Source organism: Anopheles bellator, chromosome 1 (genome assembly GCF_943735745.2).
Source record: "Anopheles bellator chromosome 1, idAnoBellAS_SP24_06.2, whole genome shotgun sequence".
Taxonomy (NCBI): domain Eukaryota; kingdom Metazoa; phylum Arthropoda; class Insecta; order Diptera; family Culicidae; genus Anopheles; species Anopheles bellator.
The window spans coordinates 5,776,865-5,800,581 of record NC_071285.1 but is presented as its reverse complement, the minus strand read 5'-3'; the positions used below and the strand labels follow the sequence as shown (position 1 = coordinate 5,800,581).

The 23,717-nt window shown below is 50.4% G+C and overlaps 5 protein-coding genes across 5 annotated transcripts; 3 read left to right on the top strand and 2 right to left on the bottom strand.

Annotated features, from left to right (window-relative positions):
- Positions 1-276: 276 nt before the first annotated feature.
- Positions 277-1,032, top strand: LOC131214184 (IWS1-like protein). The gene has a single exon (XM_058208599.1). It carries the CDS (start codon positions 277-279, stop codon positions 1,030-1,032), a length of 756 nt encoding a protein of 251 aa, XP_058064582.1.
- Positions 1,033-10,347: 9,315 nt separating this feature from the next.
- Positions 10,348-13,006, bottom strand: LOC131205606 (uncharacterized). The gene is made up of 2 exons (XM_058197774.1): positions 12,750-13,006; positions 10,348-12,662 (listed from the first exon to the last, which is right to left on the bottom strand). Exons 1-2 carry the CDS (start codon positions 12,833-12,835, stop codon positions 10,472-10,474), a joined length of 2,277 nt encoding a protein of 758 aa, XP_058053757.1. The 5' UTR covers positions 12,836-13,006; the 3' UTR covers positions 10,348-10,471.
- A 329-nt stretch (positions 13,007-13,335) lies between these two features.
- On the top strand, positions 13,336-14,224 carry LOC131216429 (eukaryotic translation initiation factor 3 subunit K). The gene is made up of 2 exons (XM_058210920.1): positions 13,336-13,475; positions 13,589-14,224. Exons 1-2 carry the CDS (start codon positions 13,405-13,407, stop codon positions 14,181-14,183), a joined length of 666 nt encoding a protein of 221 aa, XP_058066903.1. The 5' UTR covers positions 13,336-13,404; the 3' UTR covers positions 14,184-14,224.
- Positions 14,225-14,242: 18 nt separating this feature from the next.
- Positions 14,243-14,983, bottom strand: LOC131216418 (uncharacterized). The gene has a single exon (XM_058210908.1). The coding sequence runs from the start codon at positions 14,900-14,902 to the stop codon at positions 14,333-14,335; it is 570 nt and encodes a 189-aa protein (XP_058066891.1). The 5' UTR covers positions 14,903-14,983; the 3' UTR covers positions 14,243-14,332.
- Positions 14,984-15,457: 474 nt separating this feature from the next.
- On the top strand, positions 15,458-22,164 carry LOC131213797 (uncharacterized). Its single transcript, XM_058207967.1, has 6 exons — positions 15,458-15,484; positions 15,552-15,676; positions 15,749-17,862; positions 19,030-21,205; positions 21,279-21,794; positions 21,891-22,164. Exons 1-6 carry the CDS (start codon positions 15,458-15,460, stop codon positions 22,162-22,164), a joined length of 5,232 nt encoding a protein of 1,743 aa, XP_058063950.1.
- Positions 22,165-23,717: the final 1,553 nt, after the last annotated feature.

Genomic DNA, 23,717 nt, shown 5'->3' with positions numbered 1-23,717 from the left:
CGTGCATTTGAAAAGTGGCTCTTCGGAGGAATAGCGTTTCAATATACCGAAAGGTACATTGTTCTCTTTTAATTTTTTAATCCCTTTTTTTATCGAAAAAACACAATTCCTCATTCGTTTGTTTCTACCGAAGAAAGCGGTTCCGAAAAACACCGATTCGTTTCAGACTTCGATATGATGCGCGCTCGGCAAAAGCTGGAACGACCGAGATCCGCCCGGAGCCACGCGGTTGACGAAATCCCAAGCGATGAGGCCGCCATCGAACTGCTTGGAAAAATGAAGTATGCCGCTTCGTGTGACCATCAGCTACGACTTGCTGGCCAACTGGCCACGAATAAGATTCGCCTCCTTAACAACGCCATGGAGAAGCTCAAGAAGCCGAACGGACGCACCATCTTTCTCGAGCACGGCCTGCTCCGTGTTCTGGCCCTTTGGCTAGCCCCGTCTCACGATGGCGATCTACCACTACTGCAGATACGGCAGGAGATACTGAACCTGCTATATTTCGAGTACAGCAGCATTCGCTCGGCCCACCTGAAGGGCTCGGGTCTAGGGCAGCGAATCTTCGAGTTGGCCAGAAACCAAGAAGAAACGTCAAAAAATCGTAAACTGGCTAAGGCGCTCACAGCGAGGTGGGCACGCGAAGTGTTCAAGATACCGACCGACTATGCCGACATTTCGTGCGCCGAACGCTCGCAGATTGACCTCGAACGGGCGATGCAAAGTGTCCAGCAGAGGCCGATAGCCAAACCGAAGGAACCCGTGCGAAGTTTCTTACCCTTTGGTATGGACGGTCAGCAAAAGAGTTCTCTCGCTGCTACGAAGGACAACTGTCTCAGGACACGTGTGCCGATGGTATCGATGAAGGACTACGTTGTTAGACCCCGTTCGGAACGAGTCGCCGAAGACGCCAATCGAACGAAAGAAACTTGGAACGATAAGTTTGTTAAAAACTTTTTGAAACGTAAGATGGCGAACCGCTCCGAACCGAACCGAATGCTGAACATATCGAATGCTTCAAACGCATTTTAGGTCCATCATTTGAATGTCGAAGCCCAGTGCACTTGCTTGCTATTTGCTTTGCTCTACACATGATTGAAAATAATAAGTTTTACCAGCAATTCACTGCGTTACGGATTGCCTTTTATTTGCTGGTTTTATTTAGGAAAAGGACGCCATTTTATCACAGTATCAGTGAAAAGTCAAATATGCACACCAAAGTGTAACCGAGTGCGCCAAACGGCATGGCCCACTCTGTTGAAAGTCAAAGCCTGCGAGTGTTTCCCAAACAAAATTCACTTCAGCGCTCGATGAAACATTAAATTTAAACATCAGCAGAATGCAGAAAAAAATCTCTTCCAAGATGAATGCATTACAATTACACGCTGGCGCTGCGTTGCTCTGTGTTCTTTTTTATATCCAAACCCATACATTTCAATCCGGGTTGTGCTTTTTTTCCTCGCATGATTTTCCACTTCCCAGTGTCAGTCCGGGGGTTTTCCAGCTTCTGCTGAATAATTTCTACCTTCCCAAACGCACCGCTGCCACGGGGAGGGCCCTGCCCGAATGTGCCCCGGAAAGCTGCGAATCCGCATTACACAATTAAGCGATCAGCGGATTTTCGCGGCATTACTTTATGGCCATTAAGGCCGACTAAATTATTCAACCGCCGCCCCATCGGAGAGTAGCGCCGAGTGTGTGGTGATCTGTTATTTTTTTTTTTTGGTTTTTGCAAACTTTTGGAGGGCTTTTTTCGGTTTCGGGGGCGAATGCTCAAACATTAATGTGCGCGTGTGCTTTTTTACATTTTGTGTCCCTCTGCCGGGCTGCCTCTGTTCACGCTTCGGGCGATTGGCATAATCGGAAGCATCCGATTTACGGTGCCCGGTGCTGCTGTCAATTGGCATTAAGTATTTAAGTGTTTCGAAAGTAATTTCGAAGCTGCGACTTTTCGTGCGCAAGTTAATGAAGTGGCGTTTTTTGTGCGGGAGAAGCTTGTTCCCTTTTTGTGGTTATTGGTTTATTTACATTGAATCAATTGACCCGGTTTCGAAATCAGCTAGAGTACTTTTGGTTACTTGGTACTCTGGTTGAATCGGTGGTGCATTTTTTATAATTTTTAAAGTGCTCCAACCGACTTTCGCTACAGCTTGTGATGGCTTTCATGAAATAAGTTTATTGCAACCCAAAATACGTGCCCGCCCGGTGACACGCCCGGCACCATAATTCTTATCAGCTCGCCTCCGAAAGCAGGTCGTAATGGGCCCATGGCCAAATGAGGAATAAAAACAAAATATTAAATTACTACTCAAAAGGTTGACATTGGAACAGGCGCGATTTTAAAGCGACTCGAAGCGAGGGTAATTGAAGCATCACGATCTTGCGATCGCTTTGCAATTTCGCCAACATTCTGCGCCATCAAATTACGCAGCGCGATTGCGCGTGAAATGAGGACTCTTCGAAGTGAGCAAAAATGCACAACACATTCTCCGGGACCCTATAAAAGCTCTCTAATAAATATTTACGGCCACACATACGTCCGCTGATTTCAGTTTCCGGTAGCGACATATCCTGCGAAATAAACACTCCAACCAAACGCCCGGCACTAAAAACCACAACATTGCGCTGCCGCCGTCGAAACCTGACGGTAGAAATCGGGCGAAAGCTTGGGCTAGGAAATCAAATAACTTCGGATCGGAGCCATCACGCTCCATCACGGATGAATTTTGATGCTCTGCTATTGCTTTTTTAAAACACCATTTCCCAACACGGTTGCGGCGGACCCGCATCGTTTAAAATAAACGATTCCACCGGAACACATACGGCCCTGCGCCGATCCGGCACGATTCGATAGCGGATGCACTCCCGATCGTTTTTTTTCCCCAGTGTGAATATCTGAGCACCCCAAAAACTGATTTCGAGATGTGTGTGTGTTTGGAGAGGTGCTTAAAATTTATGAGGGAATCTGTTAAATATTTAATGTACCAAAATAGAACCCCCCCCCCTCGGAGGGGTGCCCCTGGGCGCAACTTCAAACCGTTGGCGACTATTATAATCAGCTTTGATTCCGGGGGCAGCGATTTAAAATGCGGATAGCTTTTTTCGCTCACTCTCGGACGGATTTTATTGTTTTTGGTGCGAATGCTATTGAATTTGCATCGAATTGGATTTTCCCAGCCCAGGTACCCAGCGTTCGCCGCACGAGTTATATCGCACATCCTGCCGGGTTTCTAGGCACGTTAATCCATCCTGGATCCATCCTGGGAAACGGAAAATCCAATATGCTTCTGCCCGCCCGATTTCCGGTTTGTCACCTCGACTGACGACGCGACCCACGGTCCTGGGGTTGATTGATGGTCAATAATGCGGGTTCGGGCATTTTCCCTGGGTGAGCCCTGTCTCTGAGAGTGGAATATAAAATCAACTGGAACATGTTTTCCTAATTCCACGCCGCCGCCGTGTTTGGGCGTCGTGAAAAGGGATTTTAATCAAACCCCCAATTGTTTCCACGCGACGCCACGCGAACCGTTGCCAGGATGTCCCCTGCCGCAAGGATCGGAAAGCATAAATCACATCGTCGTGCTCATAAAATACCGACACATGATGACGACGGTGATGATGATGATGTTCACGAGATTGGGGGGTGCCACAGAGGACAACGCGCAGAGCTGAAACGCTCTTCATCAGCGATCGTAAAAAGGACACCCCAGTGCATCGATTTTTCGCCCGAAACCCCGGAAGAATGCTGCCGGAAAGGCCGGCATGCTACGCACTGCCCGGGGCGTCGGGCCTGTGGCGAGAGCGACAATAATTGGCCTTTAATTGATTTGATTTGTGCTGCTGTTTGAACAATTGTGCAAATGAAAATCCTCACCACGAATTCCACAATCCGGAACACGTGCCAGCCACGGGCCAGCCGGCATCCGGGGACTCTCCGGGGTTGGGCATTTTTCGCACACGTGTTTCTACCGTCCTGCCCTGATGCCACTGCCTATCGTACCCTGTCGCTGTCGGACGAACCCACTGAGATTCGAAAGGACGCTTCGAATGAATAAATGAATAATGAAAGTATGTTTTGCATTATTGGAATGGTCGAAGGACGACCGCCTTACAGTCGCACCGTAACCTTAATGCTCTGACGGAAGGATTCACTAACTTTATAAGTCTGTTATCTCAAAACTGCCGCTTCTTTAACCGTGCGGTGTGTAAACATTTTTCAGTTGATCGTTTGAATCAATTCTAACTGAGTCCCAACGAGAGGTCCACTAATCCCGAAACTCAACTCGTGGCGGGCAAACCACCGGCATTAGTTGCAGAGCGACGGCAGCTCGTTGTTTGCCCACATCGCGAAGCGTGTTCCGGAAACACCGAAGTGCGGAAACCGGAAAGCGCATCGATCGGCTAAACGTTCCGACTAAATTCGCGTGTCCAAGCGGACCGGTAAATACATTGTCGTGCGAGGAAAAACAAAACCACGAAACCCAGCCGGACTTAAGTAGAACTGCCCGCCTTAGGTCCCGTCCCCGTATTTATTTTTTCGCTCGTCCCGCACGCGTGTACGGCCACATAATTCATCCGTAAAGCGTGTACGGAAGCGCCAATTCTCGGCCGGCGATATGTCGCCACAAACAACCGAGCAGGGAACGCCCTTCTGGCGCCGCGATCAGTTGCGATCGTGGTGGCCGGACCAGTTTTGCATCGGTCGGTCATTTATCGGTTCATCTGGCACCGGAACGTACACACCGATTTCCGGTACCCGGTCCCGCGTTTCAAAGCAAGCTGGTGGACTCACGGGGCCCGGTATTATCGCCAACAAATCGGATTAAAGGATTGCAACGATTTTTGCAGACGAAAAGGGGGGAGGGGGGATCCAAACTGGCAAAGAGGGGCCACGGAAGCTGGCCAACGTCGACGGCGAAATAAAAACAATTCAAATCCAAAATAATATCCATTCAAACGTAACGTGGCGCTCGGGAACGGGAAACGCCATTCGGTCGGAAAAAATGCAGGGAAACACTCGGGGCTGACCAGCGAACCTGGGACCTGGGTTGCTTCACAGAAATCGTGTCCCGGCACGGCACGGTCCGTTCTAGTGGCCACTTTCGCCCGCTCACCGACCCCTTTTCGGTTTAAACGGGATGCATAAATCTTTTCGTCCGGCACTCGGTTGACAGCTATGATGGAAATAAATTTCGATTATTCTAGACCCGCGCGGCCTCGGACCGGAAGTGGGGCGCAAATAGGAAACGATTTTGTATAAATAAACGCTTGCCGCCGGACCTCAGGAACAGGCCGAGAGGACGGGGGCTGAGCAAGATGATTACCGAGTTGACAAGGAGCGAGTTAAGATGCTTCGCACCGACAGAAAGGACGCTGGGCCGTGATAACGAGGACGTGACCCGCCACCCGGCACCTGGCGCTCGCTGGGTGGGGGGGACCGTCGGCGGCAATTTATGAGCTCCGGAATGTCCCATAATTCAACTGGAGACGCGCCGGTCCAGGTCGCGGAGAGCTTAATTTATGATTCCGCCCTGGGCCGGCTGGTCAGCGGGTCCAACCGAATGATGTGAAGTGAATTGTGACACCACCTCGTAAGATCGAAATTATCAAAAAGGGCAAAGGGCCTGAAAGTCCGGCAAAGGACGATCGGATATCGAAAATAGTTTTTGGAGGTCAGCAATTTTATCCGGTCGGGGCCCGGCTTACGACGGACGTGAGATCGGCTCTGCCAGGTGCCGGTGGAAAATTGCCAACCGGAACTGTCCAATTGTCAGAAGGAACTGGCTTAGGGCCACTCGTCTCGCATTTTTATATTTGTTTTGTAATAATAAAAAAAACAATCGACACCATTTTGTGTTGACAGGAATTAAAATAAAAGGAATTTGTAGTTTTTATTGCCGTTGCCTCAATCTGTCCCCTCTTCACTGCTGACCGTCATCAGATATCGGGCTGTTCGAAATGATAATCACCCGGCATCGGTCTTCGATCCTTTCTTCACCAGTGGTTCACTAGTGACACTAGTCCCGGGCTCGAGTCCGGCCACGACGGCACGGGCCAAACCGCAATCTTCGCCACGGCAGCCAGCAGCTTGTTATTAATCTTTCTTGGCCAAATAACCCCCCCGGGGGGTCGGGTGACAGCGCAGCGCGTGTGGAAGAAAAATGTTCGTTTTTCTGCCAACTTCTTGACAACCACCACCGAGACAACCGAGTCTGGTTCCGGAACGGCCCCCGGGCGCATATTGGATCGGACGCGCCTGATAGGAACTGCCCGGATCCCGGAGTTCCCCGGGGGTCGTAAAAGCTAATGATTATTTTTACAATGCTCACTTTATGTTGGTTTAATTGAAAATGTTATGGCATCGGCCACGCCGCTTAATTACCAATCCCGTGTCCGTGCGCCCGCCGTCGTCGCCGTCGGTGAGAAGATTGCGGTCGTAAGATATGAAGTGTTTTTAGGAACGATCTTCGTGGCCGACGATTAACTGCGTCCTGCGTCCCTTCCAAGTGCGGGGGTTGTCCATTTTTCACGCCCCCACACAGTGAAGTTGATACGCGTGGGAAGCGAATTTACTCACAGTCTTCACTTTTCTCATCACTTTGTGTTGTTACTGACCGTCCCAACAAATTGCGTGACCTTTCGGGTTTGCCTCATAAAGCTCTAACCCTATTTTTATATTTCCAGGAAGACCAGTAAGACGGGACAGGAACTCATTAGTTTAGTAGTTAGAGAAAGATTCAACAGACCCACAAGAAATCCAGAGAAGGCTTCCAAGATTCCTGCACCGGTCGTAAAGCGCTTTCGGTTGAATGGTGCTCCTTGGCATCGAAAACCACAATCGCAATCGAACAGAACCACATTGTTTTCTTTATCGTTAACATGGCGCATAATGCGCCGTACAAGTATTGCTAAGTGCTTCAGGCCCAGTCTCTGTGGCTTAGGGTATCGCATGTGCCATCTTATTGCACAATTTACATTCTCTGTCGTAAAATGTAAGACCCCCACTCTTTTACGGACACTGCAACAAAAATGCAACCGAGCCGGGGACGGCCGCCATTGTGCTCTTGGGGATTGGGAGTGGACAATTTATTGACCGTAAACAATGGCACACAATTGACAAATACAATCGGGGCCCGCACATCGAGTCCTGGCCCCGGCGCCAACGGCACATAAAATTGCACATTGCATATCGATGCCTTCCAGTGTCGGTGCATCGGTGCTACCCTTCCGAGCTGGCATCCTGTTCCGCCTGCTTCGGCCCCGTTCCTGGTTGCAGTGTGGCAGTAAAATCAAACGTAAACCAAAGGCGACTCTGGTTCGGATGTTACCCCGGCGGTCGGCTCGGACTCGGTGGTTGCCCTACATGTTAGACAGCGGTCTTCGGCGGGCAGCGGCAGAAATCAATTCCTGGACCGACTTCCAACTCCCTAGGAAAAGCCCGCTCTGTTTGCTTGTACGGTACGTTTGATGCCGGGCCACCGGGGATAGGTGGGACACGCTGGAAGCTGGCAATAAAATGCGAGATTTTATTGCCGTTTGCCAAGTGTACGATGACAAAAGTAGTAGTAACAGTGGCGTGCATTGAAACAACTTTTAAACCCTGACCCCGGCCCGACATTGGAAATACCGTAGAACGTTTTATGTTGCCATCCCGGTCGCCTTTAATCTTTTGCCGACAGAACGCAAAAGTCCTTCGCATCGCTCGAGAGCACTCGACAGCACATCAAACGAATCGTTTCCGATTCTGCCACCGCGATATGTAGACGGGAAAGGTTACAAGAAAAACGGTTTGCGAAAGGGAACCGTTCCTGTGGCTTGTACGGAGAAACTATTTTGAATGGAGAGTCTTAGCTGGCAAGTAGCCGGTTAACAACAGTTGCCTGCTGTCTTGCTGGCTATTTGGGAAAAAACAATTGTAATTAAACAGAATTTTATTGTAATTCTCATTTCTAAACCGGATGTTGCACGGATGCATCTTATTGCGTAGCCGCGCGGTCTCGTTCCTTCTTCGACCGTTCCTATTTCCGAGGCGCCAGCCAGCGCCAGCAAAACAGAAAGGCGGAACAGGAACGCAAAACTACTGAAGAATGTGGCCTTTGATCTCAAGACAGGATTCGATTCTTTGATATTTTTAGACGCACGATAAAAGAAGTGATTGAAAACATTCAAGTGGACCGATCGCAAACATTTGCTGCAGGCATTCGATTTGTTTACGACTGTTCGTGTATTTTATCCATAAGAAAAGGTTTAGTTTTTAAACCATCAATGAAGTGAGTGGATAAAGCCACAAAGTACTCTCAGTCGGAAGCAGGATGGACTAGCAAATATTAGATGGTATTTCTCAAGAAGAAAGTTACAAGAAAAAGAATACATATCAAAACTATTCGGGAACAAACACCGAAACCGTTTGGGAACGTAATTTCCAGGTCGTCGTAACTTTTGTGCATGGTCTCTAACGGTTCGAGAACTCGGGATTGTTTGTGTGGCCCTGGCTGCTGACCGCGTCTAGATGGTTTCATAAGCCACAGCCACGTTTGGCCCGGTGGCTCGGTGGCCACTTTCAAGTGAGCGACTCGAAGCCGTTAGAAGCAGGAAATTAAACCAAATGGATACCGGAAACGGAACAAGCCAAACACGACGGAACGGGCCAGCACCGACAATCCTGTGTTCAGTCAACCATTGTTGAAGCTCGTGTGACTCGCTCATGCTGAAAGGGTTATTTAACGGTGGTGAAAGGCCATTTCTGACAGAGTCCGGTGGCTGATATTCAAAAAAGGGTCCAGTTTGTGCCGGAAGTGAAACGTAATCGTGTGTAAAGTTATCAGCAGCCCGCAGAAGGGTGACTTCTGACAATTATGTAACTAAACTCTGCTACGAATGTGGCAAGCAAAGGTCTGTAAGGTTTGGAGCACGAATTTCGGTAACGAACTTCTGCATGGTGGAGGCGCCTAGTACTTGAAGCTTCGGACCTCCTCCGGCACCCACCGTATGAGCGATCGGCTTGCACTTATTGCAGCACCAACAATATATCAAATCAGCATGTCATGTCGAAGCTGTGACCGAGAACAATTCTCTTCAATTATTCTACATAATTTGCATCGCCTATCGGTTGCCCGGTATCATCAGCGCCACCGAATCGATTACTCTCCAATCACCGACCGACCGATAAACAACCGATGCCGATACCATCCACCCATGAGCCCAGAGCTAAATCCCCCTTCCGGAGCGCTCCTCCGCTAGATTTATGCATTAATTAATCTAATTTGTATTTATGAATTAATAAACAGGGACCGCTGCGACACAGCCTGACCTGACAAAGCCCACCGCTTATCGGGTGCGATAATGGAGAGAAATCGACACCCGTCGGCCGAGAGGAGCATAAGCTTGTTGCTGTTTTAATCAGCACAGTCAATCGGCATCGGTGCTCGCGGCCAATTATATGCTGCAGCTGGCAAGCGCCGCCAGTGGAACCTCTGTTCGATGAGTCAGCAATTCAGCATTAATGCTTTAAATTTGGTGCACTGAGCCAAGCAGTAGGCTACTCGATTTGGGATGCTCTACGCTACGCTGCTCTACGCTAAGTATATTTGTCTCGATAAAAAGCGAGAGACCATCGCGCTGTAGGCGCGCAAATTGGAAAAGGATTTATAGTCCAGCGAAATTTGCAATCTACACCAGAACGTTCCCGGACAACCCCGGATCGTTCGGGACAGGAATTGATAATTGTTGCGCAGGTAGCTATTTCACGGTTCATCGACTACGCTGCTCAGTGCGCGATTCATTGTGCAATTATTTTCAGGTGAATTAATAACAGAACCGTCAGAGGTGGCCCTGCAACACACGCTGCTGGACTGGAAGCGTCAGACATGTCTGACGGGCGCGGCATTTCGAATTAATTCGTGCACAACATCAATGCTGATGCAACAGATGATGTGAGGTGCGGAGGTAAAAAATAGATTCCTGTCAGTAGCATCAAAGCGCCATTGGCGCATCAGTCGCAGACTCTGGCCAACTGTGGTTCAATCGGCTGAAGAAAGCGATGCCTGCTTTGTTTCAATTGCACTACTAAACGGAAGAAGTGTAAAAGAATGTAAAAAGCGTTCGGTGTGACGCGCGCAATTCCCATGGCAACATTACTGCGCCAAGAGGAGAACACCTTATCAGGATTCGACCGCCGGCACCCTGACATATTATAATAATTTACTCGATACCGCTGCTTCTATGAAGCGTTCGTTCCATCAAACCAGTGACTTTGTCCACCGTTTCAAGATAAGCGATTAAAACTGGCAAGATCGTGATTGTTACGCTACGTTAAGCTAGAACCACGGTTGACAATTCATGGAACAGGGAAAATTTTTATTGCCGCTTATCGTCTTCCGCTAGGCTTTCGGCGGATAATGAATAGTTGTTTTGTGATAAACTGTTCTACTGTACCTTCTTCTAAACTATTAGGACTCTAAAGGTACGGGACCTATTGCTGGGAGTGCTGCTCATCTTTAGGCGCTTTCGAGTGGCCGGTAGCCGGGCCGTGCAGCGGTTTGTAAATGCCAAGCGTTTTGAGCAGTGCGGTCGGGCACGGATCGCGTCCACGGAACCGTCGAAACACCTCCGCCGGATGGCAACCGCCACCGAGCGCTAGAAACGTTTCCCGGAACCGTCGGCCCACTTCCTGGCGCAGTGTCGGTTCTTTCGCTTCGGCGAACGCACTGTACACGTCGGCCGCTATCATCTTCGACCAGGTGTGACTGTAATAGGCCGCTCCCCAGTCGCCGGAGAAGATCGGTAACAACGAACATGGATGCGCATCCTTGCGATCCAACTCAAACGTGTGATACCGCGGGTAGAGGTTACGCACGACATCGAGCCAATAGTCGCTCGTTAGGTGTAGCTGCAGATCGAGCTGCGAATGGTACAGCTCCCGACACAACCGATATCCGGCCAGGTGCGTCCGGCGACGTTGAATCGCTTCGATGCACGGTTCCGGAAGCGCATTCCCGTTGGTGTAGTGCGACGAGATGGTGCGGATCGTGTCGACATCGTGCAAGAGGTGCGTAAACACGTGCCCCGACACCTCCACCGCGTCCCACTCGATGTTCGAAAGCCCGGCCACATCGCTGTACCGGCACTCGGTGAGCAAATGCTGTAATCCACGGCCGAACCGATTGAACAGCGTGTGCAAATCCTCGGGCGTCAGTAGCGACGGTTTGCCGTACAATGGAGCGGCGAAGTTACAAATCAGTGCCGCCAGGGGACGTGCATTGGCCGCAACGCTCCGGTTAACGATGCCCACCATCCAGCCTGCGTTGCCGGCTATCGAAAGTTTCTCATTCTCGCGGGAGTAAAAGTCCGTATAGAACCCAGCGATCGGTTCCGACTGACAAGGCGGCCCTTCCAGGCGGGCATCAAACACGTCATAGAAGTGGACATCCTCATGCCACACATCAACGCCCTCCCGTTCGACGATCCTGATGCCGAACAGTTGTTCCGCCAGCCGGAACATTCCGCTGAGCACGGTCGGAAGTGGAAAGTAGTCCTTCAGTGCTTCCGGATCGTACTGGTGGATCGTGGCCAGATGACGCCGCTTCCAGTACGGCACATCGTAGATATCGAGTGGCCCGCGAAAGCCATTTTCTCCCGCAAAACGCTGCAGCGCACCGAGCTCCTGTTCGGCTGCGGGACGAGCGTAACGCAGTAGTTCGTCCAACGCGTTGCTTACTGCACCGACCGTGCCGGCCATTTTTGTTTCCATCGACATGTGTACGTAGCTTTCGTAGCCGAGCAGCTTCGCCTGGCGCTTCCGGAGCGAGCGGATCGCCTCAAGATGCGAACTGTTCTCGAGCGATTTGTCCGTGTGGATAGAACATTTGCGCGTATCCGCCTGCCAGAGGTTCCAGCGGTGTGTTCGATCGGGACAGTGCTCGAGAAAGCTGGCCACAACCGGGGGCTGAAGCGTAATTTTCCACGGACCTTTTAGCGCCTGACTAGGGTCGGTCGCCAATGACTGGAGGACCGTCGGTGGGAATTCCTTCATCATTGCCGGGTCACTGATGACCTGTTGGAACTTTTTCACCGCCACATCCCGCTTGTTCTGTAATTTGTTCCGCTCCTGGGACAGTTTTTCAAGAATTTCGTTCAGTTCAGCTTTCGACGAGCCGTCCACTTCAATACCGCTTAGTTTGGCCTCGAGAACGTACTTCTGAAGCAATCGGTGCTCCTCACCGATCGCCAGTGGGTCTGTCGTGTCCTTCCCGTGAGCGGATTGGGTTCCAGCTTCGAGGGCGCCCTTCAGTGTGGTGTAGATGGGAACACTGTTGAACTTGGCACGCCGTGCGCTCCGGGCACGCTCGTGTATCGTCATGTAGCTTTTGGTCGGAAGCCGAGAGCTGCTGCCGAGGTAGAGCGTCTTCGCAATGCCCCAAGTGGTCTCTAGCGGGGCTCCGGTCGCTTCCAGCGGTAGTATGACATCTTTTATCACGTCCTCCAGTGGCGGTCCGGGTGAACCGAGACGATCTTCGAGCGTTTTGACACTTTTCTCGGCCGCGATAGCCTGCTGACCGATTGCTGCGACACATTTCTCGATGGTCGCATTGTTAAATTCCGGTAAACCGTTGGCGCTCGAAAGAGGATTCTTTTCTGGCAGATCTTCGCCGATCTCCGGAACGCTGCAAAATAACAAACGGAGAGAGAGAGTCACAAGACGTAAACTCACATAAATTATGAGGCACCTGTGAGCATTTTTGGACACTTACAGCACGATGTATCCGTGTCGCCGGGAGTTGGCGAACAAATTAGTTCGTGTAAGCAGCAAACGTTTTCCACAGAACGACACAGCCATTGTGGTGTCTTTTATTTAGCTTTCAGCTTATTCATTCAATTTTCGCATGTCGTCTTCAACCGCACTACCGGCATACCACACAGGCAACTATATTACAAGCTGACGGGGTGTAAAATTCACGATTCACTTACTGCGCCACACTCGCCGAAGAATTTCTTTTTCTTGTTTACGTAAAATCATGGAACAACGTTTCGGGAAACCGGCCGCGAACATTACAACATCACTGTTCCGTTGACAGCTCAACTCGAACTGTCATACTACCGCATGAAACTAGTTTTTTGTTGTCGGTATTTATGTGGTCATCTAAATGCATTTCTGATAGTGATTGTAATCGGCTTTGAAACACAATACAGAATTCAAACTACGCAGTCAATTAATATTTTCCGGGAAGCGAAACGAACTTTGAAAATTCTCAAACTTTTAATTCACAAAGTGACATCGAGGGGGCGCACTGTGCCGTTGTCAGTTTCCCCACGAAACGTCAAAGCCTTTCGCGTTGTTTCACGCTGTCCGGTGGCACTGTTTGCCGTGTGATTCTTCGACTAAAAACCTGAAAATCTGCTGCAAAAATGGTGCATTACGTGAAAATGGAAGATGGCAAGGTGATGCCGATTCAGGAGATGCTGAAAAGCATCGAACGGTGCGTATGAAATGACGAAATATCGTCTCTAACCTGAAGCCGATTCTGGAAGGCTTTTGTTTACGTTGCTGCTGTCCAACTCACCCTTGCCCCTTGCTGTCTGCCGTACATAGGTACAATCCGGAGCACCTGAAGGTAATCGAGGCATACGTTGAGGAACAGGCGCGTGATAACCAGTACGATCTGGAGGCCAATTTAGCCTGCCTGAAGCTGTACCAGTTCAACCCGCATCTGCTAAATTTGGACATCACGTACATCATTCTCATGAAAGCACTCACCAACTTCCCGCACACCGACTTTGTGCTGTGTAAATGCTTGTTGCTTCCGGCGCAGATGAACGATGAGATGGTGAAGGAGATCATCTATCTGGCCGATATTCTGGAAAAGTGTGACTTTTCGCTCTTCTGGTCGCGCGTAGGCAAAAACCCGGAAAACTATCAGAAGATCAGTGGCTTCTACGACTCAATTCGCAAGTTTGTATGCCACGTTGTGGGCATTACGTTCCAGACAATCGACCGTGGCTACCTTATGCGGCTGCTCGGAAACGTGGAAGATAATGTGCTCCGCGGTTGGCTCAAGCGCTATGGCTGGAAGGAGGAGGGCAATTTCGTGACTATCGCCACGCAGGAGGACAGCATCAAAACGAAGCACATTACCGAGAAGATTGACTTCGAAAATCTGGCCCCGTTGATGGCCAACTGCCTCTAAGCCGGAGTTTGGAGAAATAAATTGCTTTCTTTAACTTGAACACTCCAACTGGATACTTTTTACAGTTAATTAATTGGGATGATTTTATTAGTCCGCTCGACACTACTTAATCTTAAATGCTAATTACATCCGCTTGCCTACCGCGCATTCTACTCTATTTCAATGACGGCGCCCACCTTTGTGAATGCTTCTTTCAGTTTCTCTGCTTCCTCCTTGGGAATATCTTCCTTGACGAGGGTGGGCGCACTCTCGACAAACTTTTTCGCCTGCACCAAATTCATGCCCTCGAGCAGGTTCTTTACCTCTTTGATTAACGCCACCTTCTGCTTATCGTCGAATTTTACCAGCTTCACTTTGAACGTGGTTTTCACAACCTTTGGGGCGGCCTCTTCTTCGTCGACCGCGGCCGGGGCAGGACCACCGGCGAAGGCACCGAAACCCATCGCTGGCATCATGGCCGTATCGGGAAGATTAAGCTTGCGCTTCAGCAGCGTGCTCAACTCGGACACTTCGAGCAGATTTAGTTTCGCGATGCTATCAACGATCGACACCAGCTTCGGATCAGCCGGCTTCTCCGTTCCTTCGGGTACCGGTATCGTGAGTTTGCCTGGTCCGGCTGAAGCCACCGCGGCCTCCACATTCCGTACGACACCGGTAGCAATGTGCCGGTTGCGTTGGCCGACGTGAGCGAAACGGTACGCTGTTCTCAGGCTGAACATTTTGATCGTAAAAACTACGATATCCTAACAAAATCGTTCCTTTACAACCGAGTTTTACAGCATGCGGAGTTCGTGTTTTGACAGTTGGTGTTACATAACTGTCAAACTGGTGCAGTGCTGCCATTTGTCTCCATCCGTTGATAACATGCAATTGATAAAGAGAAATTAAACGTGTGTTTTCTATTTATATAACAACGTATGTTTTTTCTCTTTTTATTTTAATGTTAGCTGAAATAGTTTTCAATGTTAATCACACAATGTAACAAAAACCGCATTGGTCACGATTCCAGTGCCACTCATTTTCTGTCTCTTTCAGAAACGGTTGATCAAATTCAAAGCCAACCATCAACTGTCAAACTGCATCGTACCAACGCCATCGCAAAACACCTCCATCGCGTCGCGAAACGCCAACGGCTTGAAAATCGTAACGAACTCAGTGTGCTGGTGAAGTGTTCGTTTGTTATTTCTGTATTATTATTGTAGCTTATTGTGTAGCTTAACGTTGATTCCACAAACTTGACAATTGTGCAACGGTGAAATTTGTATCGTAGCAATATGAGCTCGAAAGGAAAACGATCGTCGGTCAGTGTTTAGGGGTCAGTACCGAAGATGCGAACGTACTAACGTTCCTTACACGCCATCCTTACAGATTCTGAAGAAACAACCATCCATTTTGGGGCCAAGCAGCAACGAAAATGGCAGTCCTACAGCTACATCTTCGAGTGTTAACAAAACTGCTAAAAAGATTGGATTCCATCATAAAAAGTCCATCAAGTGTGTGACAAAAGATAAACATACGCGCTCGTGCTTCTGTATGCATTCTAATGTTTGTGATTTTGGTTTTAGGGAGTTTGTTGTTGGTGAAAATACCGAAACAATATGGGGAAATTCGTACGAAGTTTCCACTGATGGCACCTCTCCAAGGATCGTTACCGACGACTCCACGCTCACCAATGGACATGATCAATCGAGGCCAAATACCCAAAACAAAGAAAACGTTTCCTGCGTTTTAGCGCAGTCCTCCGTAGACAACGCAATTTCATATCCGAGTCCCAACAACACCTGGGACCTTTCCATCACGATCGCGGACGATGAAAGACGACGAATACGTAGCGATAACTCCGTTTGTGCGTCGCAAAGTCTAAACACGACGGAGCGCTTGATGGTTGAACCACCGTGTACGCAGCCTCCTGCGTTGGCAATATCCTTGAACGAAGTCCGAGCGTTCGACGTTAGTCCAATGAAGATGCACGTCTCACAAACGGCAGCCGTGAAGTCTCCCCGCAAAATGATCTATTACAACCCGCAGGCAGATTTCATTGTTAATATTGCCGACGTTCCGACCCAAGCTGTCAATCAAGTCGAGCAGCAGACGCGGGGCAAAGGACCGGAGCATAATACAAATCTGACTTGTTTCCAACCGAACGATGATTGCAGCCCCAAACATAGCATGCTCGGCAATGTTTCAGAAACGTGGAATTCGCATCCGCAGGCAGCGTTTCGAATGAAACAGTTGCGCCCCTCATTCGATGCACTAGCGGATGCCAGTTCCGATTTCGACAACACTGTCGCAATAACCAACACGGTTGCAAAACTGCTCGAAGACTGCCCCAACCTCACGCTATCGGTGCCTTCCAATATGGAGCTGGATGAGTCAACGGTAACGGATGTGAAGCTACCGACAAACGCACTGTCCCGTGCCCGGCCTTCCTTCCTTCCATCTAACAGCCGAAGAAGTTGTGCAATGGAAGAGGAACAGACCGAAACAACAAACATGCCCTTGAAGAGTATCCAGAAAGAAACCCTTTCGTCCGCGCGCCGCTATTTAAACGACCCCGTACCGATGGACATTTCGTCGCCACTGGAAGGGCGGCCAGCTTTGGGAAATTTCACGCTAGACAATTTGTCGATCTCCGGCGATGACATCCAGCAATCGGTGGCCACATATAGAAGGTCCAGTGTCAAAAGTAGTGGCCTACCGATGGATTTTGGGATCTCATCGATGAGCTTGAAGTTACCACCAAACTCGCCGGAACCGTCGACCGCAGTTGGACGACCAAAAATTTTACGCCCAAATTTTCCACTCACTACACTCTACAATGTGGTAAGCAACCTGAAACCTGATCCAATAGTGTCTACCGAGAGAGATTACCGGGAAACGATTCTCACTGCAACGGAAATGGATGAAACGAAGCAAGTTGAGTATGAACGTGGCAAATCACTTGCACCGATGGACGTGACACATGTGGAGCAATCAAACATCAAACCGGTGGAACCGAAGCGACCATCTCGGGCAACCGTTCACCAGCTGGCAAACATGTCCAGCGACGATGAAGCGATTCTCGCTGCACTTTCTCAGCCCCGTACCACAATCTTAAGCCGAGAAATGATGCAGCTGAGCCACAACTCTCCTCCAAAGGGCACTCCCATGGAAGAAAGTCGTTTGGCGATTGCCACCGAAAAGCGTCACACCGTGTATGATCAGCCGTTGATCGATGAATCGCTGGCGGTCCCGACAGTCGATCGGAAGCGCGTCACAACGCATGAGCCTGTAACGATGAGTGAAACGAAGAGAACTACAGTGAGTGAAGTAAAACACAGCACCTTTCACGAAAAGACGATAAGCGAAGAGCAAATGATCTTACAACAGCCTCTCGGGACCATTTCGAACGTTATACATCCTTCGGCGTCCCGGCAAACGATCTTTTGCAACGAAAGCATGGTCATGGATGGCTCCGAGCCAAGCATTTCTCGGGCCACTTCGATTGCTTGTGTGGTTTACAGTGAGAACATCGACCCGCTGAGCGTACACGCAGCAAACAAAACAAACACGGTGGACCTGAAGATTACGCGTGCCACCGTACATGATCCGGAACCATGTGCGTTGGACTCGTTTCAAGAATCAGCGAAAAACTCGAGCCAACCCTACGTTCATCATGGGCAAGAACCGCCACGAGACGGTGATCGACCGATCAGAGAGCGACGAGCTACAACGTGTGTTCCGGTGGCGATGGATGAGGAACCACTCGAAAATGAGACTCCCAACGATGGCCAAGCCCGGCTTCCCATAATAAACGAAACTAATGAAGAACGTTCCGGTCGTTCACCTGGTCCACAATTCAGGACCACTTTACACCAGTGGGAAAACATGGATGAAACCAAACCGAACGAACAGAATGGCGACGGACATATGGATCTCACAACCTGTTGCAGGTCCAGCTTGCACGAAGAGGGGCGAGAGAAGGAAACGGCGGTACCGAATCCTATTGAGAGCCGAACTCGATGCACGACCTTTCAGCGTATCGATATGGACGCAACAAAAGTGGTCGATCATTACGGGGAAGACAAACAATCCCAATTCTCGCGAAAAACAATCTATTGTCGAGATGAAATGGACGAAACGTGCGCAGAAAGGGAGCAAGTGTGTCGCACAAATATCGATGCCGATACTTATCATTTGAGACCCCTAACGACCCCTAACATTTCTGCGATGGATGAAACGTTGGGCGTACACTCAACAAAGCCGGTGTCCTTGGAGAACGCTAATTTCATGCCAACTTTCGAGAAGGTAGAAAGCAGGGCAGAGAGTGATGAAGGCGAACAGAATCCAAATCTGCACGGTCGGGAGGTCACTTCGAAAATGGCTCGAGAATATACAAGGCAGGATACGGAGTATGTGCCAACGGTAGACATTCTTCGGGGCGGTGATCCGAGAATGGTTCTCCAAACTAACGGTTTATCATCGGTTGGAAACTCACCCATGAACATGTCCCCAACGGTAGTGATCGATCTGAGCAAGAATAATACTCGCACGACGGTTAAAGGGCCTGCGGTTGTAGCGCCTGTGCAACGATCACGCCAATCGATCTACCAACCGTGTGACATGGAACAAACCGTGCCGGTAAACTTGGTCGTTGCGCAGCGAAAAGAGGACCGAAAGTGTGAAGCGATATCGGAATCGTTACAGCGAAGTTCCGTCCTGCGAATGATCGTTCAACAGACACCAAAGGAAGATATGGAAGGATTTTCGATACTCACGGATGATGACGATCGCGGAATGATTGGAAACGCAGCGATCGCTAGTCAATACTCATCTACGAGGCCTCGCGCTACGGTGTTCTTTACAGAGACGGCGGGACAAATGGACGAAACGGCTACAGCGTGTGCCGATCGTCACCAAATAAGTGAAGATAATCAACTAACGGGCCACGAAGCGGTGGCAATGGAAGAGGCCACATGCGTGCTACCGAAAGCACATCATTTAGCCTACAGTACGGCGGAAGGCAAGCGACCATCACCGTCGAGTGTCGGACAACGCAAAAGTAGCGTATGTATGGAGGAAACGTTGGCTCCGTCCGTTGTTCGAATCGAGCGAAGTGGTCCCCGGTTCGATGACTCCTCAGATCAGCCATTATCCCCGAACTCAGAAAGCCTCCGTGGGACGATGTGCCCCAAGCAGGATGCATTGGACACAACAATGGCCAATTCTGTTACTATACTATCGAAAGGACAGCAAATCAGCGAAGCACCGGAACAGGATCAGCAAGTGAAGGCTCGCCCTCGGCAAACCATATTGATTCCGCAGGACATGGAAATAGAGGAACACGAACAGGAACCGGCGGTAGCAAAGGAAGAATCTTTTTCTCTTCCGATGCTGGTCCGAGAAACAACCGAAGATTGTGCGATTCGTCGGGTACCATCAATGGCAACTGCTGGTCGTGCCTGGACAAGCGGAATGTTTTCTACCGACGCTTTTGGGTCAAAGGCCCACAAGTCGCTGTCGGACAGCGTGTCACGTGTGACGATCACGAAGGATGGGGCCCAGCACAAGCAATGGTTAGCCTCGTATACACACCAACCTATCGACATTTCGGCGTCGACCTCATACCTACGCACGGAACCGTCGGAAATTGGAAATATTTCCGGTCACATGATGAGTATGCGTGAGCTTATTGATCCTTTGGCACCGGAGCTGCACGAGATTTGTGATGCCGTTGGCCACAGGGCGCAGGGCAACATTACGAAGCAATCAAAATCGATCGCCCCTGAGCCTCCCATAAGTGACGACGAGTTCTTCGATGCCGAAGCTGATCAGGGTCACCCGGTTTCCGGTGAAGATACCTCACGTGCGATCACAAAATCGCGTCAGTTACTTCAGTCGATGAAGTTCGTCGATGTGGAACAACTCGAGCACACCTACACTGCCAAACGGGTGCACGCACGGCTCGTTTCGTCCCCAATCGTTGAACGCTCCGAAAAGGACCCGTTGCATGTCACACAGCTGGCGCATCGACGAACCGCCGAGCAAATGACACCACAAGGACCCTCGACGAAGAAAACGCGCGTTTCTCAATCGCCACAAGCCACCATCAGCGTAGCGTCACAGCAGCACGATCGTGGCCAAGAAATCGTAAACAGCACGACTCCGCCCGAACCGGAAATGGTGCTGATCAAGCAAGAAACGGAAGAAGCCGTGCCCCCGTTACAGACGCTCATCCTCGATCCGTCAGTGTTTGTGATCGACGAGGAAGATCTACTCGACGACGAATCGAAACTGCCTTCACTAACCGACGAGCATCTCGGGGCGTGCGAGGAGTCGCAACAGTCCGATGCCGATTCGGAACGGTCATCCCAAGCCGCCCACCCAAACCAGCGTCCTTTGAAAGATGTTTCTTACTATCGAGAATATGCGAACGTCACTCTTAACGGTCTGGATCCAGCGAGCTCGGACGAAGAGGACGAACCGGCACTGGTGGCCGCAGTACCGACGCAGCTAGAGCAAGGGCAGGACCCTGTGGTCGAGGTTAGCGAGTGCATCACAATCAGCGATGATTCCACCGCGGAGCCATTAGTCGTAACGGACGATCGTGCGACGGTGTCTGGCCGTGTGCTAGAATCGTCCCTGGCTAACGAGTTCATTGAAAAGCTGCGTCTAAAGTATCCCTCGAAGTCACGGCAGCCCTGCTGCGGAGTCCGAGGCGATTGTCTGTGTCGTGCGAAGCGAAAACTTGAACGACAGAAGAAAGCCATCGAAGACGTGTGGCAATGGTGGCGCAACAAGTGGCCGAACCTGCCACGGTCACCGACCACGAACTCGTGGGAGGATAAATGGGAAGAGTTGCGCTGGAAGATTAGCGAAACCAAGCAGAACCACATCGCGACGGTTCCGCGGAATAAGAACGAACCAGAAGCGTCAACCTCTGGGAAACCTACACGCCCGATTCGAACGATTTGTCGGCCACCGTTCTGCGGCATGTACCCCGAAACTCCGGATCCCGTGTTTTTGATACGAAACTTACGGCAGTAAGTGATGGTAGTGTTTTGTCCCTCTTTTCACCGATCTCATTATGTTTTGCTCTTCCCATTTTGCTCGCAGGTGGCTCGCAGAGCAGCAACAGCAAGCCTCTCCGGGTGCTACTTTGCCGGAAGTGCCCCGCTTTACCAAGCTGATCGCTAACAAACTGGCCACTGAAACTCACTGGAAGTTGGATCACTCAGAGGAGATGATACTCGATCACCTTGTGCTACGCCATCGAACACTCCGGAGTGTCATAATCACGATACTGTTCGAGCCAGAGTCGGTGCGACAGGAGCGACTGCGACAGCTGGGCCGTAACCAGGAGGATGCACAGGATCAACGTATCGAACGCATCCAGGTGGAGGAGTGCCTTCGGGAGTACGTCCACTCGCCGAATTTGCTGCTGGCGCACATCCACTTTATTCAGCTGACCATGCAAACCACAGAACAGACACTCCGCAGCACGTACCGAACGGCCGGTTCGCTGATGGGCCTGTGGCGGCACTTTAACGACTTATTGGAGCGCGTGTTTGACACCGTCAATCGATTGCTCACCATCGTAGAAACCACCAATGCGATACTATCGTACGATGTGTAAGAGAAAACCGGGCGGTTAAGAACCGTTTTTTCCTATCTACACAATGCGTTAACTCGACCTGTTTTGCTTTCTTGTTCTCGACCGGTACCTAGGAAACTGGAACGATTCTGTGTGAAGAAATGGTTCCAGCGGACGGATGAAGAAGGCTTCGTCGAATCGAATATGGTTCTGGTGCACTTCACCTCACTGACGGGTATCGCTGCGTTGGGTGTAAGCTTCAAACGTCCGTTTCCGGAAGCATTCCACTTACTACCACCGGACACGATCGTCCATGATCAACACCCGATCGTTGGTGACCTCAACCGCTCCGGGTTAATGTTTCTCGAGTGTTTGCTCTGGAACGTCTCGCAGAAGTACGAAACGTGAGGAACCGAGTACGAGGATTCTGATCTTGTTTTGTAATTTTATAGTTGTAATTTTAAATAAATGTACGTTTTATAATGCGCTTAATGTGTGTAATGAGTCGTTCTTTTCGAGACACATCGCAAGTTCGAGTCTCTGGCTACCATTCTTTCGGTCCGTGGCTTGGCAACCTGTTGTATGAATTTACAATAGGTCAGGCAAATAGGTTCTATCAAGTTTAAAAAATCGTATTTGAATTGTGGCCACGAATCGGTTCGGGCCAACGGCAAATCGCGCTCGCTATTGCGTCGTACTTTACGCTCGTCCCATCGGCTAGCGCGCTCCGACCGGCGACGCCGTATGCAACAATCGATGCAATTCGGCTTCGCGCGCTAGCTCAAGGGCACGGTACGTTTCGAAACGTCAAACTTGGCATCCGTCCGTCAAGTGGACGAGCAAAGAAAAAGGTTAAAGAAAAGGAAAAAAATGTCTCTTTGGTTACTGGTTGAGCGGAGTGCACGGTCCGACAAAATGTAATTATTTATCGTATAGGCAGTAGGACTTTTTGGTTTGCGTTTGCACCGCTCGGTAAGTACGGCCATCGGCCAACTGGTGGGCGTCCCAAAGTACGCCTGCTGCGACGCGGAAACACTGCGGCCGCGACGACGGCGAAGCACCACTCGCAGGGCCCTGTTGGTGATGCGCCCGCCGCTACTGCGTATGCTTTTCGGGCATAGTTTCCGACTCTCCGGCAAAGTGGACTGCGTTTTGGCCACACTCAGCAGGGTCTCGGCAGACCATTTCGCCAGCGGTAGCGTTGTAGCCATTCGAAGTCGCGTTAAGTGAACCTTCCGTGCCGCGAAAACTACGCTGGGCCACATACAGTTCCACCGCGCCTACTGCGAGCGGCGTTTAGCATAGGTTGTGTGCACCGTTTTCCACACGTACTGGCGGCGGCTGTGGAAACGCAGTGGCAAGGATATCATTTCCCCTTTGCCCGGCTTCATTCGGCAGGACGTCAAGCCCCGTAAATTGGATCCCGTCTTCATCTGTTCATCTCTTCTCTCGTTCCAGCCACTTTCAGTGATCCACGATCGTGCGAGCGGATTGAAGTGAAGAACGTGAAAAACGAAAACAAGTGCAAATCGATCTCAGAACTCAGAACCGGAAGCCGTCGAGACGACGGCTTGGAAATGGCAAATCTGCACTTCCGATACAATTAGTGCGTTACAGAAGCTGGTAGTTGTTGCGCGGGACAGGAAGGCAAGAGCGGGGTCGGGAGGAAGGGGAGTGAGGAAAAAAGTGAGTAGCACCGGCGTTCCGCCACCCGAGCGGCCGCAATCTTGTTCGGTTCCGGTTTTTTCGGACCCGGAGCAAAGCGGCACGCGGAAGCAACACTATTCTGCTGCTGCTGCCGCTGCTCAGGTTTGGAACGGATGAGTGGCCAGTGGCGTTTCGTGGCCGGCCTCAAACATTCTACGTCCGCTGGACATCGTCATCGTCGCCGACGTCGCCGTCGTAGTAGCTGTTGTTTGCCCCGGTTCGCGGAGCATCCTGAGAGGAGTGCACACCCTCCG

Coding starts and splice junctions, on each gene's coding strand:
- LOC131214184 (XM_058208599.1), top strand. CDS start 277: ATGAAGTATGCCGCTTCGTGTGACCATCAGCTACGACTTGCTGGCCAA.
- LOC131205606 (XM_058197774.1), bottom strand. CDS start 12,835: ATGGCTGTGTCGTTCTGTGGAAAACGTTTGCTGCTTACACGAACTAAT. Junction 12,663..12,749: donor CGACACGGATACATCGTGCT/GTAAGTGTCCAA, acceptor GTTATTTTGCAG/CGTTCCGGAGATCGGCGAAG.
- LOC131216429 (XM_058210920.1), top strand. CDS start 13,405: ATGGTGCATTACGTGAAAATGGAAGATGGCAAGGTGATGCCGATTCAG. Junction 13,476..13,588: donor ATGCTGAAAAGCATCGAACG/GTGCGTATGAAA, acceptor TGCCGTACATAG/GTACAATCCGGAGCACCTGA.
- LOC131216418 (XM_058210908.1), bottom strand. CDS start 14,902: ATGTTCAGCCTGAGAACAGCGTACCGTTTCGCTCACGTCGGCCAACGC.
- LOC131213797 (XM_058207967.1), top strand. CDS start 15,458: ATGAGCTCGAAAGGAAAACGATCGTCG. Junction 15,485..15,551: donor CGAAAGGAAAACGATCGTCG/GTCAGTGTTTAG, acceptor CCATCCTTACAG/ATTCTGAAGAAACAACCATC. Junction 21,206..21,278: donor TTGATACGAAACTTACGGCA/GTAAGTGATGGT, acceptor TTTTGCTCGCAG/GTGGCTCGCAGAGCAGCAAC.